Source organism: Erpetoichthys calabaricus, chromosome 14, assembly GCF_900747795.2.
Source record: "Erpetoichthys calabaricus chromosome 14, fErpCal1.3, whole genome shotgun sequence".
In the NCBI taxonomy this organism is placed as follows: domain Eukaryota; kingdom Metazoa; phylum Chordata; class Cladistia; order Polypteriformes; family Polypteridae; genus Erpetoichthys; species Erpetoichthys calabaricus.
The window spans coordinates 92,317,666-92,337,605 of NC_041407.2; the positions used below are offsets into that span (position 1 = coordinate 92,317,666).

At 39.2% G+C, this 19,940-nt stretch overlaps 1 protein-coding gene across 2 annotated transcripts in view; it reads left to right on the top strand.

The window, feature by feature from the left end:
• The first annotated feature begins 2,919 nt into the window (after window positions 1-2,919).
• LOC114665166 (protein argonaute-3) overlaps window positions 2,920-19,940 on the top strand; it is a 53,067-nt gene continuing 36,046 nt past the window's right edge. For both annotated transcript variants that reach the window (XM_028819585.2, XM_028819586.2), the window contains exon 1: window positions 2,920-3,380. In XM_028819585.2, the coding sequence (XP_028675418.1) occupies window positions 3,362-3,380 (19 nt within the window). In that variant the 5' untranslated portion in view covers window positions 2,920-3,361. The remainder of the gene's footprint in view (window positions 3,381-19,940) is intronic.

Genomic DNA, 19,940 nt, shown 5'->3' on the forward strand with positions numbered 1-19,940 from the left:
TTAGAGCAGGTGTGCTCACATTCAGTCCTGGGGTGCCACTGTGGCTACGGGTTTTCATTTCAACACATTTCACAAATAAATAGGTCCGTCTGAATTCTAAGTGATCTAATTGTGGTTTGTTTGTTTTTTTTTCTCCTCGTTTTGTATTCAGAAATATGTGCTAGTATGTTTACATGTAGCTAAAATACAGAAGTTTGTAATTTTGCCATATGTTTTAAATTTTAACTTTCTATTATATTATTTTTGATTAACCTTTTTCTGTGGAGTTTATTCCCTTAAACTGTCCCACGTAGACACAGGTGCAAATGACAAAGAATGTTACAACAGAACTGCTAGTTTAATGTTTCATTAATTTGTGTGCTAATCTCTCAATTATAATAAAAAAAATCCTGGGACAAGACGAGACTTTTTAGCCTGGGATGAGAGGTGATTTTTTCCAGAGAGAGACTTTCATATCCCGCTAGACGAGACTTTGTGCCAAGAGATTTAACCATGCTCGGGACCGGAAGTAAAAGGCAAAGAGTACATGACAAAGTAGAATGGCGTAAAGAATTAAAAAAATGTTGGCTCGATACACATACAGAGCAGGTTAGAGAATGAAAGTATTAAAATTCGAAAGTCTCAAAAAAATGATAAAGATCGTATTGGCACAAACAAATGGAAATGATTACTCAGTGAAACGGAACAGCGAAAACGAGATTGAATAGATTGTGGTGGGCTGGTGCCCTGCCTGGGTTTTGTTTCCTGCCTTGTGCACTATGTTGACTGGGATTGGCTCCAGCAGGCCCCCATGACCCTGTAGTTAGGATATAGCGGGTTAGATAATGGATGGATGGATATTGTTCGGATTTAAACTTAAAGTCTGAGACTTGTAGATCATCTAATTCATGTTGCCATCAGGGAAAAGTAGTGTTTCTTCCCAATGAAGCGTAACCATGAGAATTAAGATTTTTTTGTTTGGTTAAAGTGAAATCCACATACACGAGCAGCAGAGACATGAAGTGGCTGGTGCGTAGCGCCGGCACCCGGGGGTTGGCGAGCGCAGCAAGCAGGGGGCAAAGCCTCCTAGTTGATCTACATAATAAAATACTGAAAAGTGTGTGTGTCCAGCAGCTTGATTGCATTACCAAAGCCAAACTGTGGAATCAAAGGAGGAAGTGTGAGATGTACAAAGACAAGTAAAGACGTAGAAGTCGCACTGACAGTTGCCTTGAAAGACCAGAAGTATAAAATCAGACAGAAGGCAAATAAAGTGCCTCAAAAATAACAAAATCTGAGAAGCAGGCTTATGGGAATGCACCCGACAGAGGGAACACTGGGCAAGAGAGACTGTGCCACACAATGAAAAGCACTGAAGGTAAAATATATTACCATGTCGTCTTACCTGCAGGTGTTCATCCCAACCACTTTCTGGTTTTAATTGGACTCTTCCCTTTATTGAACAAGTTGCTTTCCCAGTTTCTGCCTTTTATTTGTGTCAATCCAGAAATCACAAATTGGGTTTGCTCAATTTTTAGGAATGTAGCAAGTCTTTGTGTGACATTAATTTTTCTTTTTCTTGCATTTTAAGGTTTTGCCATTTTATGTTCTGATCATTTAAGCATTTTCTTGTTAATTAGCTCACATGTTAATTTCACACTGGAGTAGCTGGTTCCCTTTAATATTTAGTGTCTTTTGCACCTGTGTCTGTACTTTTAATCTACACTGGAAAAAGTGAACGAAAAGAAATATGGTAAAAGAAAGTTAACATTTAAAGATCTGGCAAAAATGCAAACTTGTGAATATTGTTGACATGTAAAAAATGAGACCAAACAAAAAGATAATTTGAAAGTATATATGAACCATTTATTTGTGAAATTGGTTGAAATGAAAACCAGCAGCTACAGTGCCACCCTAGGATTGAACTTGGAAACCCCTGGGATTAGGAGAACATTATTATTTCCCTTATGTACTGAGTTGTATTGTCCCAAGAGGGAAATTGAGTTTGTTAGCAGGTTTTGCATGGCATAACATTAAAAAAACACATCACGCCTGGACAAACTGGTGAGGAAGGCAGGCTCTATTGTTGGCATGGAGCTGGACAGTTTGACGTCTGTGACAGAGCGTCGGGCGCTCAGCAGGCTCCTTTCAATTATTGAAAATCCACTGCATCCACTAAACAGTGTCATCTCCAGACAGAACAGCAGCTTCAGCGACAGACTGCTGTCCCTGTCCTGCTCCACTGACAGACTGAGGAGATCGTTCCTCCCCCAAACTATGCGACTTTTCAATTCCACCCCCCCGGTGGGTAAACGTTAAAATTATATAAAGTTATTGTCTGTTTTTACCTGCATTATTATCAATCTTTAATATTATTTTTTGTATCAGTAAGGTGCTGCTGGAGTATGTGAATTTTCCCCTGGGATTAATAAAGTATCTATCAAAGAAATTTAGTACAAACAAAATATTGCAGTGAGCATAATACAGTGATCACATTAGATCAGACATACCGTATTAGACCCAATAATTAAGCCAACATTTAGACTTGACTGATAGGATGAGCAGGTGCCATTTACATTAACTATGATCTAAGTCTGTGGATGTTTATTAAAACTGTACATATTTAGAGGATTAGTAGCAGTTGTAAAACTGACATCATGGAAGTACTCACTCTAAAATGATTCGGTTTGCTTAAACAGTAGAGGCGCCGCAGTTTCCTTTTGCAGTTAGCTTATGTGTTTTCTCTAAAAGTCAGTTATATTCGTTTACCTACCCGAAGAGTTAGGATACACTGTCGTTAAGATGTTGCAGCGCCTTTTTCAGTCTTTTGTAAAGTTAATTTGACTTGTTGAGTGGGTGTGGCCTTGAGGTACGTTTCTTACGTCATTAATAATTCAGCAGCCGGGGGTAGTGCCGGATAATACGAAGGCACCGGATATGACGATATTCCTGCAGTCGGTTAGAGAGACAGTATTTCCTGCTAGGGTTTCCCCGAGAGAAGAGTCTTCGGCCCCGGTAAAGCGTTGCGGTAATCCCGGGAGCAGGGCCGACAAGAAAGACGTAGTGGGTTGTTGGCTGGGCAAGCAGCGAGTCGCGATTATCCCTCGGGGGAGCGTAGAACTGTAAAAAGAAGGCTGAGCAGTGAGTAACGACCGACCATCCGGGAACCGGACCAGTTAGAGCTGCTACGCCGGGAGACGACCCCGGGAGAATAGTCGTTGCGTCTGGGAATTATCGGGGAGGCGACTGATCGGCGGCTATAAAGACAGGGCCGCGCCGGAGGATATAAGGCCCCTACGCCCGGCCGCGGAACTAAAACGCCATCCAGACCGCACAGCAGCGCTGCGTTCTGACGTGTAGAAGCCAGACACTGACCAGATGAATGGAAATCGGCACTACAGGTAGGAACATATCGCCTCCCGTTTGAAAACGCGAGTGACCGTTAAGGAGCTGTCAAGTGAGTGGCGGTTGACAGTTTCGGGCCGAGCTATAGACGATCCGGTGGCCTCCTGTCCGATTAGCGGGGGTCCAAATTGACCTCATCACCCAGTGATATTGGGAGTACAGATTAGGAAGGGGATACTTTGTTGGTCTGCATTTACTTTGACCATATTAATGTAAAATCTCTGTATTTGAAGTATCCTACCAACTTATTCTTCTCTCCTGTTCATATTCTGTTTGCTGATTTGTGCCAGAGGAGGTCTCCAAAATATCAGAATTTACAGGTGTCATCTGTTTGTTGTAAAACAAGTGCCCGCGTGCCTTTATCTCAGTTTTCTACTGCTCCTATTGGGTGTACAGATTTATGCATTACATCTAGTTGATTACCCGACGCTTTTATACAAAGCGACTTATAAATGAGGTCAACGTAATCAAGAAATCATCAATATGGGGATTTGTTTGGCACAGATCTGAAACCAGTGTCTAATGGGACAGATTGTGGCTGTTGCTGATCCTGAATAGGGTTCGGATGGGTTGGTTTCGTCTGTTACGGGATATCCGTTATGCTGCTGCCCCTGGTTTAGAGGTATACACAGAGTGGCCACACCATTTCCCTTTTCCACCTTTATGGCATTAAGTGGATTGCAGTGGAATATGATTGACTGTGAAATGAAGAAAAGTGAGTGTAAAGGAGACTGAGCAGTTCCGTGGCCAAGCGTGAGCAGATATGAATGTGATGTGCAACCTGGAATTGGGTTAATTCTATGGCATGTTCACACACACCCAAGCCCCCATTTTTTGTCTTACTGAAATGGTTACCCTGAGTAATCGAGTTCCTTTAAATACTGGGGCTGCCACTTTAGAAGAGTTACAATTATAGATTCTGAAGCTGCATGTGCAATGGTATAAGGATTGTCTAGAATCTAGACAAGATAGATAGAACTTTATTTGTCCCCAGGGTAAATTTGTGTTTTTTTTTTAAGCAAAATAAATACATCTGTATCTATAAAAAAATAGAATGTCTGCATGTTCCCTATACAATCCTAAACCCTTTGACTGATCTGGATCAAAGTTTGCTTAATTACTCTCTAGGACCATTCAAATAGGATTGGTTACAATGAAACCTGAACACCCCACTTCTTGCCTGATTTCATTCCCTTGACACATGGTAAGTGTAGACACTGTTCTTTAGTAATTGATTTCAACCAAAACTGGTACCTGGGGGTTTTCCAGGTCACAGATTACAATTCTGAAGTTTTTTTTGTTTTTTTTTTTCTCAAAATTAAAATCCAGTATAGCAGACCAAAATTTTACCACATTACACTGTACTTATTTTTTGTTAGTATCAACCATTTTAACTGACAATGTTAAAGGAAAAGGTGTGTTCATTCCATGCATTCCTATGATACTTTCCATTTTAAGCGACTGCAATGTCCAGTACAACTTGCATTTGCCATCACTATAAATAAGGCTCAAGAAGCAGGCAGTAATTTAGAAAGTCCTTCATTTTCACATGGTCAACTATGTGTTGCTTACTCCAGATTGGGTATGCCAAAACTTTTATATATTTATGTACCATAGGGGAAACCAAAAATATTGTATATTGCAGAGCACTAGATTAATTAAATAACCGTATTGCTACAATACATGCATGTACTTTCCATAGAAGAACAAAATGATACACTATATGAATTTGTAAATTAAATATCACTAAATTAATTTGAATGTTATTTTTTCATTTTCACATTTACACAAATGCTAATGTTCTAGGTATAAGAAGCCCAAATATATACCAGAATGACTAGAAAGATAATATGTGACTTGGCAATAACAGTCCCAGAGTAGCACTATACAGATGTATTGCCATTGGTATAAAGGAGCCCCAGTTGTGTTTCTTGACACACTTCTGTTAAATTTGTTGTCTTAAAATCCTCAGTGTTAGTGTGTTAGAGAGAAGATGTGCAGCATTGTTTATAATGGCACTCACTTATTTTAACACTCTCATCCGCTACAAACTCTGGGTCCTGAGTGCATCCCATACTGTGTCTGCCTTTTTTTAATTTCGCCTCTTAGTCTGTACAAAAGCAATTAAGTCCCCTTTTCAATCCATGAAAATAAAGCCATCTAAACACTTTCAGAGTGTACTGTATCATCCCAAATTCCTGTAAAATAGTGCTAACTATACTGGAGTACTTGGAATAATAAATGCACAGACTACTACCTTGATCTTGTAAGTTGCTTTGGATAAAAATTTCTGTTGAATATGTAATAATACTTTGTATTAACCCGCTTGTGCTTTGCCTTAATGTGATATGGAGCAGAAATCTTCATCCTGTCTTCACATTGGATTGTCCCCGACTGTTTTGTTCGAATTGTTGTCATCCAGTGAGTCTCTTTAGATGTCCAACTTGTCCATCGCTTCTATTTATTTACTTAGTCTTCACCATATAGATCTTCATCTAGTTTTTCTCAGAACCTCTTGGAATGTTTATAATAACGCAATACTGTAGGTGATATTTAAACCCTCATAGGGCCACATTATCTCCATAACTCTGGGTCAGCAGCATCTTTTCCTCATGTCTCTATATGGCTGTCAATGCACTTATTCGACCAATGCTTTTCCATTTGTCCGTGTGTGCACACTTCCCAATACTTACAAAGGGATGCTTAATGGTGTCTTTGCTGTAGTCACTCCACCCCTCATGCTGTTGTGTGTTTGGAGAGGTTGTGGCACAATCCCAAGTGATTGATGTTCTCGTTTCCTGCCTTCTCTTGTGGTCCCCCCACTTATTCAGATGGTGGTCAGGCCCATCATTCCCACCCACCACCACCTCTCTGAGTGGCTCCTGCTGAGTCACCGGTAGTGAAAAGAGACCAAGTAGCCTGTCTGATTCATCGACTGCCTGGCACAATTTGCCTGGCCACAGGCATGACAAGCTTTCACATGTAAACAAGTCTGCTCTCGAAGCAGTCATCGACACATCTGCGGAAAAGAGCAGCAGGATCAACATACTGGCTTGCGCATCTGTCTGTGGGCTGTGAGCCCATTTCCCAAAATCATTCCTGAGCGGCCAGGATTTGGATTATTAATCAAGGCTGCTTATCCTGCCGCTTAATGCCTGACAGGTATGAGATGGCATTCACAGGACTGTCTTCATGAGCATAAGAATCTGTCAGCATCATCTTTTCTCTGCCAGCATAACAAAGTTCAAGTTTGCCACCAATCTTAAAATACTGAGAATGAAATGCTTATGGGTTGGCCTGGCATTCTCAATGGTGGCTTTGAGGTTCTTGCAAGTGCTTGGTTTTGTCTGGGTGATGGTCAAAAGGCCCTATGGCTGAATGAGACTATGGCTGACTAATGAGGACAATATTTTTAATATTATAATAGGATGTCTTTAATATATAAATTGGTATGTATGCCTCTATGTGATTAGTATGGAGTAGAAAGGCCAGCATGTAACGCATACCAAGTATGTTCCCGAGGCCATGTCCACACTACTAAGTTTTCATTTGAAAATGCAGACATTAGTCACTGTTTTTGCTGCCCCAGTGTTTTTAACTCTCAAACATAGACTTTTAAAAAATGCCATCCAGTATCGTATACTTCTGAAAATGCTAGTTTGGCATTGTAGTGTGGAGGGGTGAAAACACAGACTTTCAAAAACAGACTCTAATTGTACCCAGATTTGTTAGTGCTTATTACGTGGTCCTTCCCTGATTGGATCCTGCACATTAAAATATCTCATTCCCTGACTGGTCAGGTTTACAGATGACTATATTCCAGCATAATGGAAAATAGAGGAGCTGCTTTCCATGGCATATGTTGTGTTGCTTACCTGTATGCATCCAGTCGCAATGCCTCAGAAACACACAAAGGGCAAGTAATTTACCAGTGTTCACTTTTGTGCAGTTTTATGATAAATCCAGTGGCTACAGCATTACAATTCCTTTAAGGATTTCTTTTGGTGATGCACGCATGCCTATTGTAGATGAATATCTACTTTATATGCATTTTTGGTCATTTTATTGTGGATGGAGATAGTTTTGTAAATGACGAGAAAATACTAGTGTGGACGGACATTTTTGTTTATTACTTTTTCACTTAAAAATGGTGTTTTTAGGGTGGTCTTAGTCTTAAGTGTCAGGCAATCAAAATGGCTTTGATTTTTTTGGTTAACTTCCTTTAGAGTGAATAACATTTATACTGTGCTGCTAAACTGGTGTGGACAGATGCTGAAGCATAGTTGAAAATGGCTATTTACATCAAGTCATGCTTCTCTTTCAACTAGTTTGCATTTCACTGCCCTATTTGTACAAATAAATCACTGTAGAAACTACAGTACAAACGTCCTAGGAAATGTGGTATGTTTTTTATTCATGCCCCTATTTTGAAATTGGTCATAGCAAGAATAATAGAGGTGGAACATGGGGAGACAACTGGCAAATTCCATAAAGTCACGCCTAATTTTTGCATTGTCATTTACAATTTTGATTTTGTTCATCAAACTGTTAGCTGGGTAGACTGAGTTGTCTCCTCTCATTATTTTAATGTAAAGTAGTTTAACAGAGGCAGCATTTCAACAAGCTGTGTTTCGTAACCTTTATCAGTAGTAGTAATATTTTCACATGTACAGAGTACAGTGAAATTGTTTCGTTTAATGCCTGACAATCATGCAACATGCCTCCACTCTTCAGCAACACAATAAATAAGAATGTATTAAAAAAAACAGAACTTTTATAAGAATCTGTAAGACTAATGAACTGCTGTCTGGTTATTGGTCCACACCAGGCCTACTCAAATGGTGGCCCACAAGCAACCATCTAGTGGCCTAGCCCATGGTCCGGCCAGGGCTCCAGACTTAAACTAAAACAATTGCAAATGTGGCCAAAAATACTTTGCCGGTTATCATTTCTATTTAGTTTGCCAGTGGCGGATGAAATCATTGAAACTTTAAACAGTTATATTGTAAGAAATGCAAAAGGACATTTTTTTTTATTGTTGAGCATATGTGCCATTAACATATGTGTTGGTATGGCTCTCCTTACATATCCCAGAGCCGCATAAAGGCTGGCTTATATCCTGCACTGGGTGCGAGGGAGTTGTGGCGAAAATGACGTCGGAGGTGGAGATACGCATGGGAAAATATTTCTCACTACAAGACGCAGCTGTGGGGACGGTCGTGAATTTCAACGAGAGGCTGGTTGTGCTGGAATAGTAAACGAAGGGCTGAATATGACGCAACCGGTCATCAAAACAAAAGGTAGGCATGCAAAACATTTGAAATTCCTCTGCCCATCGTATAGGTCCAGTGTTATTAAGATATAGTCAAAGTAAAAAGTATGTGAACCCCTAGGAATTATCTATATTTATGTCTAATTCCCATATAAAACATGGTTGTATCTTCATGTCAGTCACAATAATGAACAAACACAGTCTCCTATAACTAAAGATACACAGATTTCAGAGAAGTTTTGACCATATTGAATAAATCATTCAAACTGTGAAACTGAAGGTTGGAAAAAGTAAGTGAACCATAAGCTAATGACTTTTTTTAAAAAGCTAATTGCAGTCAGAATTTAGCACACCTGGAGTCCATTTATTGAAACGAGTTTAGGGGTGTGACCTAGAATTACTTTGATTGATAAAAAAAACACTATAAAGTTTGAGCTTTTGACAAGAAGCATATCCAGATGCGAATCATGCCTCGCATGAAAGAGCTGTCTGAAGAGCTACGATCGAGAATTGTTAATCTACATAAGGCTGGAAAGGGTTACAAAGTAATCTCAAAGATTTTAGATATTCATCAGTCTACTGTAAGGCAAGTTGTCTATAAATGGAGATAATTTGGTATTGTGGCTACTCTGTTTAGAAGTGGGCACCCTGCCAAGATGACCCCAAGAGCACAATGCAAAATCAGCAATGAGGTTAAGAAGAACCCTAGAGTGACGGCAAGGACTTGAAGAAGTCATAAGAACTGGCTAACATCTCTGTTCATGAGTCAACTATACGCAAAACATTGAACAAGAAAGGAGTCCATGGCAGGACACCAAGAAGGAAGCCACTGCTATCAAAAAAGAACATTGCTGAATGGCTTACGTTTGCGAAAGAGCACTTGGACACTCCACAACGGTACTGGGAAAATGTTTTGTGGAGTGATGAAACCAAAATTGAACTATTTGGGAGGAATAAGCAGAACTTCATTTGGCGTAAAAAGGGCACTTCATATCAGCATCAAACCATCATCCCTACAGTAAAGTATGGTGGAGGGAACATCATGATTTGGGCCTGTTTTGCTGCATCAGGGCCTGGACAGCTTGCCACCATTGAGGGGAAAATGAATTCACAAGTTTATCAACAAATTCTCCAAGATTATGTGAGGGTGTCTGTCCGTCAACTTGAGCTCAGAAGAGGCTGGGTGATGCAACAGGACAATGACCACAAACATCGCAGCAAATCCACAGCACAATGTCTTCAGAAGAACAAACTCCGCCTTTTGCAGTGGCCCAGTCAGAGCCCAGATCTCAATACTATTGAGATGCTGTAGAATGACTTGAAGGGAGCCATACACAGAAGACAACCAAAGAATATGGAAGAGTTAAGGCAGTTCTTCAGGGAAGAATGGGCTAAAATTCCCCCCACACGATGTGCAGGTCTGATCTGCAGTTACAGGAAGTGCCTGGTTGAGGTCATTGCTGCCAAAGGAGGGTCAACCAGTTATTAAATCCCAAGGTTCACTTACTTTTTCCACTGCCACTGTGAACATTGAATGCATTTGTAAAGTAAAGACATGAAAGAGTAGAATTTTTTGTGTGTCATTGGCTTAAGCTCATTGTGTATATCAGTACCTGTGACTTAGATGAAGATCAAATCACTTTTTATGACCAATTCATGCAGTAAACCAGATAATTCCAAAGGGTTCACATATTTTGACTGTATCTATGCCCCTTCTGATTTTGCGCAGGCACACTATGGTGTGATTGTCACCTTGTGTTCGCGCATCTATGTATTCCTGTTTCTTTTTTGATTTAGGGCGTACCTCATGCAAAATGCCGGCCTGTCCGATAGTAAACATGTACAAGCAGTCATCTACCCGCTGTTTTGTCATGCACAGCAATGTGATGAAGTCTGCATTTTGAGGTTGCTGGTAGTACTAGGGTGTTGTACTGTGTTAGCCATTGTGAATGTAGAGAAAAGCCAAGCAAAATGACACCTTTTATTGGCTAACTAAAAAGATTACAATATGCAAGCTTTCAAGGCAACTCAGGCCCCTTCTTCAGGCAAGATGTAATACAGAAACTGGAGTTCCCTATGTTTATATACACACTCTAGGACAAGAAACAACATTGGTAAATATTTAAATGAGAAATTTTAAATGTAAAAAAATAATAGATTCATTCAGGCTAGGGTTAATTTAACAAGAGAGAAAAGAACAATGTATTGTCAAGATCTCTGGATAAGATAACTGTCCAACAAAGTCTTTTGAAGTTTGTAATGAGTTTTTTCAAAACAATGTGGGTCTGTAGACAGGTTGTCTGTCATTCTGAGAGATGTAAACAATCCTCATATCTGGCCATAAAACTCGTCTTTATTCAATCTATGTTGTAAAGTATTACATTTTAGCATGAGCTTAACTTCCCATTCTTTTCTCTCTTGCTGTGTTTTGAAGTTGCCCATAAGCACTGTGACTGGTGTATTACTGTCACTTTACAGGGCTGCTCCGTGATTGATAGCAGACAGTAAACTTTGTTCAAATGGTATCGAAAAATGCCACTTTGTTAGTTGTTACTTCAGTCGTTTTGGTGTGCGCACAATATTTCTGTTACCAACAAATTATTCAATGGGAGCTCATCAAGAAAGAAACATGGAAAATTATTTAGAAAAAATAGTTGTAGTAATTATAATTATAGACTCTACTTGACACCCAAGAACTCTATACAAAGACATTTTAAAGTAAATGTACCAATCCACTTTCACACCATACAGTGCAGCCTTGCTCTTAAAACATTTTCTCAGGTAGTTTTTTTTTCTGGGGGGGAAAAAAAATTCCACGGGAAAGGCGTTGTGGAATTCAAATTTAACCTTTGTCATATGAGTGATTGAAACCGTGTGAATTAAATAGTTTTAAGTTCTATGGAAAAAAAAATCCCTTGCCTGTCATGACCACCCCTTTAAATTGGGGGAGGATCTCATTTTTCAAAAGGGAAACAATTGTTATTGCTAATCCTGTGCACTTTTTTGATTTTTATGCACTTTGAGATATGCCAGGATCAGGTGTGAGCAAAATGTTTGTTTTATTTCAAAAGTGGAAAAAAAAGGATTGGTACTACTTCAGATTCTGTTCAGTTATAGCTTTTTTGTTGTTGTTGTTGTTGTTGGTTTTTTTTTTTTTTATATATATACATTTTTTGAGGTTATAGCACTTAGGTGTTACTTGGCCTCCTGTTGAAATGCTGGAAGGGCTGCAGAAGCACTACAAGATTCAATCCTCTCACTGCCTGTGTTGTGATTGTCTGTGTGCAGTTCTAACACATCAATGAAGTCTAGTCTTTAATGTGTAATAAAATAAGGAGTTGAATGACTGAGTTCAGTAAGTGAGATAAGATCATTTAAAAATGTTTAGGTCTTGTTGTGGTGAACAGCATGTTTTTAAAGGTGGGTTCTTGATATGTGTCTGATGCTACCCATATAACCTTTAACTGGAACAGGCAGGTTCAGTAAATGGGTATACTTAATAATTGTGTGATGATGTAGTCAGTCATCAGAAAATCTGAACATACAGCTTTCTTAGGTGTGTCCCGTTTGCTAATTTAAACCTGTATACCAACACTTGTTTGGCTCCCTGATGTTAACCCTTTGCATGCCACCGGCCTGATATGTCTGTAAGTGAGCCTTTATGATACCCTGCGGCATACACACAGAGAAGCTAGGAGAGATGCTTATTGTTACAAAGAAGAGCTCTGTCACAGCCAAGCGGCCTAATATGTCAGTGGCTGTTGGGGTCTACACTCAGCTGAGCAGTATTTCCCGCCTATTATAATTACCAATGGCCAAAGTTTGCATCCCAGCCATTCTGACTCAAAGACAATAACAACTGGGGTCAACAACACTCCAAGCAATTCCTTAGCAGAGATGCATGCACATGTAGAAGTGGTGTCAACCTATGTTTTACTTGTGAAAATCCATTTCTCATTTAAAAGGCAAAACACCACATTTACCCTTTTGAATATTCCATTTAATGGAGCATATTTTTTTTTTTTATGTTGCTGAAAGCCACATCTCAACATTTTACCTAAGGTTTTTGGTATTTTCTCAGAATACACTGCTTGTGTTTCATCTGTCATGTGTTTTCATGAAGGTGTGTTATTAATCACGACACTCCAGCATTTCATTTGGGTGCTCCAGTCAACTGTTCATTTCTTGGTGATGAACTGGCTTGCGTGTTGGAAGTCTTGGGAGGAAAATCCTGAAACATGAAGATGAGTCTTAAAGGATATTTCTGGGGCACATTAAATCAGGTGGAGTTCAGCTGTCACCTATGGATAGGCCTCTTAGAAATGGTTGGAGACATGGCATCTGAATCCAGTGTAGTTTGCTGTTGTTTGCAGCCACCTCCACTTTTGAAGGTTGGTTTAAAGTTGGGGTGTCTGTAATGATGGGGAATCTGTTGTCAGTGTCATGTGGGAAGAAAGGTCTCCACATTTTTCTGACATGTAATGACATGACTGAAGAAAAGTCCTGTGGCAATGGAGAATGAAATTTGGAATATCTGACTGTTGGGAGAAGATGCTGACCTTGACTGAGAGATAAACAATAATTAAAAGGGCCCTGAAACCCCTCTGAGGTCGAAGTTCCAGATTCATCAAGTGCATATTGATCAATTTTTGTGGCTAAGGTCATAGCAAAGTCATATTTATAGTTGGATGATATCCATCTGGAAACTCTGAAAGGATAATATATTATGTGGAACTATGGTATAGTTCAGTACTTCCCTTTCCAATGGAAAACTATGATGAGTTTCATTGACCCAAGAGATCACACAGCTCAGTAAACCTAAGCCAGGGTGACAGAACAGACTGATTCTGTGTCAAAATTCCCTTCCAAAAGGATCAAAGTGGTGACCATCCCCACTATGGAATATTGAAGATATAGATGTAAGTCTGCCTACAAATGTCTTGTGGTCGTAGCATATACTTATGACCCCATAACCAATTTTTTTTTTTTTGTTTGTTTTGTTTCCCACAAGTCCTAAAAAGCGCTACTGGAGGCCAGAAACCTCTCGTGGAGCAGTTCTGTGTGCACAATACATGTCTATTGTTTTGATTTGTTCCCTTGTCTAAAGTACAACTGAAATCTTTTCTGTTTATTTCTGGAAACCAATGAGTAAAAACAAAACTGACATGCAGTAAAATAAAACAGCAGCATAACCTGTGTAAGTAGCCTAACAGTGTAACTAGACAGCGGTATATTATATACGTAGTCTAATATAGCGAAGGCTGGTATGATGGCCAGCCGGGTTATAATGGTAAATAGGTGTAGCGGCCTTTCGGGTTGTAGATTGCAAGATTTAGAGGGTAGTGTAGAACAGGGTAACAGCTATACTTAGGCCATTAGGGTTATGATGATAGAAAGGTGGACACCATACCAGCCTTTTGGGTATATACCACCACGTGGTTGTATCAAAAACCGGCCTGCCGAGTTCCGAGGGTTATTTATGTGTGTCCTATTTAAGAATTTAAAGACTAACGTTTGAAGCAATGCTGGCAAATAGCCTCTTTTAAATCTTACATCCGTCTTTTATATTTTGGTTTGAAAAATGGAATGAGCCCAAAATGCAGAAATTTCGTTTGGCTTTGAAATAATATCCATTTTGAACTGGGTGCTCCTTTTTTTATTGTTATTACCTAAGAGCAGTAACTGGGGAGTGTCTCATTTTCCAAGGCAGTTGTTGCAAAAACACTGGAACCGTGACTGAGGGAAGAAATTGTCCAAACAACACTTGGAAGAGCAGCATCAAGTGAAATTGGTCTTTAGAGTTTTGGAAAGCTTATGAAAAGTAATGAAATGTTTTAGTGTTCAATCTGTAGGTATCCTTTATAACCTCAGTCATTTTTTTGTAAGATTTTTATCGCTAATAATAATAATAATACATTTTATTTATATAGCGCCTTTCCCATGCTCAAGGCACTTACAGAATAAATAAAGAACGGCAGAATATACAGTATATAGCATTGTACAAACCAGATAAATAAACAAAGAAGATTAAGACAGTAAATTCTGAAAAAAAAAACAGACAACATAATTGATGGTCTTGCGCACACATACAGGTTACATTAGCATCTTGACAGAGAAGTAAACTGAGAGAAAGGTAATAAAGTCAAGTAGAGCTAAAAGCCTTCCTGAACAGATGAGTTTTGAGTTGTTTTTTTAAAAGAATTCATGGAGTCAGCTGACCTGATTAATTTTGGTAGGTCATTCCAGAGTCTGGGCGCTATACAGCTGAAGGCCCTGTCACCCATGGAGTGTAGATTAGTGAGGGGCACAACAAGATTACCAGAATCAGAGGACCTTAGTGGGCGGGCAGGCACATAGTGATGGAGAAGGTCACTGATGTAGTTTGGTGTGAGGTTATTTAAAGCTTTGTAGGTTATTAGTAGGATTTTATATTCGATTCTGTAGGACACAGGGAGCCAGTGAAGACGGAGCAGGATGGGTGTGATGTGCTCGCTGCTGCTGGTTCGAGTAAGGACTCTTGCAGCTGAGTTTTGAATAAGCTGGAGCTGTGATATAAGATTAGAAGGGGCACCTGCCAGTAGGGAATTACAATAATCGATGCGGGATGTGATAAAAGCATGGACTTGCCTGGTTACATTTTACTAGTAAAATTCATTGTTCACATTTTGAACAAAAAAAAAAATAATTTCACTGTTTAAAAATTTACACAAATTAGAGGCCACGTTAACAATGGTGTGGGTGTTAAGTGTCTACAACACAGACCTACCTTAAACACAGTGGTAATTTTCAGGTAGCATGGAGGTGCAATGGTTTACAAAGTTATAGAATTTTGAGTTTAAGTCCACAGGCCTCATTTATAAAACTTTGAGTAGATTTGAGCATGAAAATAAGTGTACACCCAAAAAAAATTAAATTCATTAAATCTGGTGTATGCACTTTTCTATTCAATTTATCCTTTCTAAATCGCAGTCATGTTGTAGATACAAATATGTGAATGTTCCTCACACCCTGAGTGGTTGCCATTGTGAAACAATCATATATGGAATATGCTATTCAGTCTTGTAAATATGCAGTTATATTCCTGCAGAATTTCACTGGTTAGTAGAGCAGCCTCTCTCCTGATGAATCTTGTCCTCTGCTGCGCTCAACAATTGATCGTGCAATTCAATACAATGCATTGTAGTGCCTCTCCTCTGTTTTCTGGGGGTCGGGGAAATGCATAAGGCACCAGTGTGTCTGTGGGTACTGTTACAATAAATAGTATAGTCCATATGAAAAACTGATGGTTCAGCTAGTTACCTTACCAACTAGCCAGCCATAATGCACAGTACTTTGCCTTAGAAAGAAATGAATCATAGGTTGTACCAGGCCACCAAGCCAACATGTTTTTCAGTCTCCGCTTGGAATCACAGATGACTTGCGGGTTAATGGAATGTAACTGCTTACAGTTAACAACAGCAGTTTCATTCTTGCAAGGTGCTCTTATTCTAAAACGAGTTCAGTAAAGTGCTCCGATTATGTTAGGAAAACTGGCCATTGCTGTAAATTTCTTTTTTATGTTGGCAGAAACCTATTGTATGTACAGTTAGGTCCATAAATATTTGGACAGAGACAACTTTTTTCTAATTTTGGTTCTGTACATTACCACAATGAATTTTAAATGAAACAACTCAGATGCAGTTGAAGTGCAGACTTTCAGTTTTAATTCAGTGGGATGAACAAAACGATTGCATAAAAATGTGAGGCAACTAAAGCATTTTTTTAACACAATCCCTTCATTTCAGGGGCTCAAAAGTAATTGGACAATTGACTCAAAGGCTATTTCATGGGCAGGTGTGGACAAGTCCATCGTTATGTCATTATCAATTAAGCAGATAAAAGGCCTGGAGTTGATTTGAGGTGTGGTGCTTGCATGTGGAAGGTTTTGCTGTGAACAGACATCATGCAGTCAAAGGAGCTCTCCATGCAGGTGAAAGAAGCCATCCTTAAGCTGTGAAAACAGAAAAAAACCCATCCGAGAAATTGCTACAATATTACGAGTGGCAAAATCTACAGTTTGGCACATCCTGAGAAAGAAAGCAAGCACTGGTGAACTCAGCAACGCAAAAAGACCTGGACATCCATGGAAGACAACAGTGGTGGATGATCGCAGAATCATTTCCATGGTGAAGAGAAACCCCTTCACAACAGCCAACCAAGTGAACAACACTCTCCAGGAGGTAGCCATATCGATATCCAAGTCTACCATAAAGTGAAGACTGCATGAAAGTAAATACAGAGGGTGCACTGCAAGGTGCAAGCCACTCATAAGCCTCAAGAATAGAAAGGCTAGATTGGACTTTGCTAAAGAACATCTAAAAAAGCTAGCACAGTTCTGGAAAAACATTCTTTGGAAAGATGAAAGCAAGATCAACCTCTACCAGAAAGACGGCAAGAAAAAAGTATGGAGAAGGCGTGGAACAGCTCATCATCCAAAGCATGCCACATCATCTATAAAACACGGTGGAGGGAGGCAGTGTGATGGCTTGGGCGTGCATGGCTGCCAGTGGCACTGGGACACTAGTGTTTACTGATGATGTGACACAGGACAGAAGCAGCTGAATGAATTCTGAGGTGTTCAGAGACATACTGTCTGCTCAAATCCAGCTAAATGCAGTCAAATTGATTGGGCGGCATTTCATGATACAGATGGACAATGACCCAAAACATATAGCCAAAGCAACCCAGGAGTTTATTAAAGCAAAGAAGTGGAAAATTCTTGAATGGCCAAGTCAGTCACCTGATCTTAACCCAATTGAGCATGCATTTCACTTGTTGAAGACTAAACTTCAGACAGAGAGGCCCACAGACAAACAGCAACTGAAAGCCGCTGCAGTAAAGGCCTGGCAGAGCATTAAAAAGGAGGAAACCCAGCATCTGGTGATGTCCATGAGTTCAAGACTTCAGGCTGTCATTGCCAGCAAAGGGTTTTCAACCAAGTATTAGAAATGAACATTTTATTTCCAGTTATTTCATTTGTCCAATTACTTTTGAGCCCCTGAAATGAAGGGATTGTGTTAAAAAATGCTTTAGTTGCCTCACATATTTATGCAATCGTTGTGTTCACCCCACTGAATTAAAGCCGAAAGTCTGCACTTCAACTGCAGTTGTTTCATTTAAAATTCATTGTGGTAATGTACAGAACTAAAATTAGAAAAAAGTTGTCTCTGTCCAAATATTTATGGACCTAACTGTATGTTGATGGGTTAAAAGCTTATAGCACAGTGGGCATGCCAGAATGAAGCTTGGCTGAGGTATTTCTAACCTGTCGGCCAGTTCCCTGAGAAATGACAACAGATAGTTGATATAAACTCATGAAATCCAAGTAAATTCTTCAGTGTAAATACACAGAATTGGTCCTCTTAAAGGGAACTAAAATACAGTCTGTATCATATTCATCAATGTTAAGGTTTAATATTCAAATTATATAGATATCTACATTAGGTTACCTGCTGTCCCTTCATGGGGCTTGTATGCGTAGGTGTATGCCTAAATGTGACCTGCAGAATAGCTTAATAGGTGGAAGGACTTCGATTTTTCAGATTACCTAAAATGTAATAAACATTTTATATGTAATTTCCATTTCAGTTATAACAAATTGCTCTTACTTGTCAAGTTTAAAAAGGGGAGGGGAGAATAACAACAACATTTATTTATATATAGTACATTTTCATACAAATGATGTAGCTTAAAGTGCTTTACAAGATAAAGAAAAAAAATATAAAAATAAGATTAGGCAATACTAAGTAACAAAGAATAAAGTAAGGTCCGATGGCCAGGAGGACAGAAAAAAACTAACAAAAAAAAATTCCCGAGGGCTGAAGCAAAAAAACAAAATCTGCAGGGGTTCAGATGCCACAAGACCACCCAGCCCCCACATCTTCCCAGTACAAGTATGTCCTATCACCATTAGCTGTCCTGTTTTCTTCCATACTCACAGGAGTGTTTTTTTATGATTAGTCTTTAAGACCTGAATTAAGTAGATCTCTGGAGTCCAGAATGACAAAAGGAAGAAGTAGTTTGCTATTTTGGAAGTCACATATCAACTTAGTATGGCCTTTTTCATGGATTGTTTAATTATCTGTTTTTCTAACACCTGATATAAAAAAGGTGCGGGGTGTTTATGGCAGGTTTGTTATTGAATAGTATTGTGTGTGTGGTTTGGTATGGAGTGTGTGCAGTTTAAACGTATTAAATTATATTTTTGCACAAGGGGTAGATGTCAAACTATTGTGGCCGTCAATGTAAGTGTCACAGTGAAACCCATTTGTGAGCAAGGATGAATTTTAAACTTTTAATATTTTATGCAAGAAAGCCATTAAAAATGCAAGACAAAGCTTAAGAGACAGAGTGACTAAAATAAGTAATCATGCTTTTTTCCAGTTTTTATCAAGATGATTTATTAGAAAAATCAGGAACCGAAAAAAGCAGGATGGATATCTCGCATGAAAATTGACATGAATAAGAATGTCACAACTATTTCTAAGGAGGTTCGTAGAATGTAAGCATGGAAAGTGGTTTGCAGACAGAAATGCAGAACAGGAATGGAAGACATAAGTGAGCAGTGTTAAAATGTTTCACATAGGATAGAACAAAGTTAAGAAAGTGGCAAAACCTTAAGAAAAGACACATCTCAGAGATTATTTCATCAGACCCACTCAGAGTCACAGAAGACTGCATCCTATTCCAGAAGCATCAGAGTGACATTGTGCTTTTCCTTTGTAAGGCCCATTTACACACGTGACCAATGTATAGTAACAAATCAACCTAACCTGCATATCTTTGCTCATGTGGGAAGTTAATTCAACAGATGCAGGGAGAGTGTGGCAACTGCACACAGCCAATAACTGGACACATGATCTGCACCCTGAACTGGTGAGGTAGCAGCACTAGCCACTATGCTACCATGTCACCTAGTCAATGCTACCTTGTCAATCTTACACAATTACATGATACATCCTTATTAATTGGAAAACGATTCAATGTAAACAATATATCTCTCAGACACAATTGAAAACAAGAAAGCTGGTAAAAGAGAAATACTGGAGGTCAGGCGAGTTGGAACAAGACCATCAGTATAACCATTAACCATATTTTTACAGTAATGTAAAAGGAAGGGGCTTGCAGTGTTAGAAAATATGGGTAGAGAGGACAGGAAGGTCTTGAACCTGCCTCCATGTAGATCACCAATAGTGAAAATGTATATGGAGAAAGAAACAGTAATATTTTAAAATTGTTACAATTT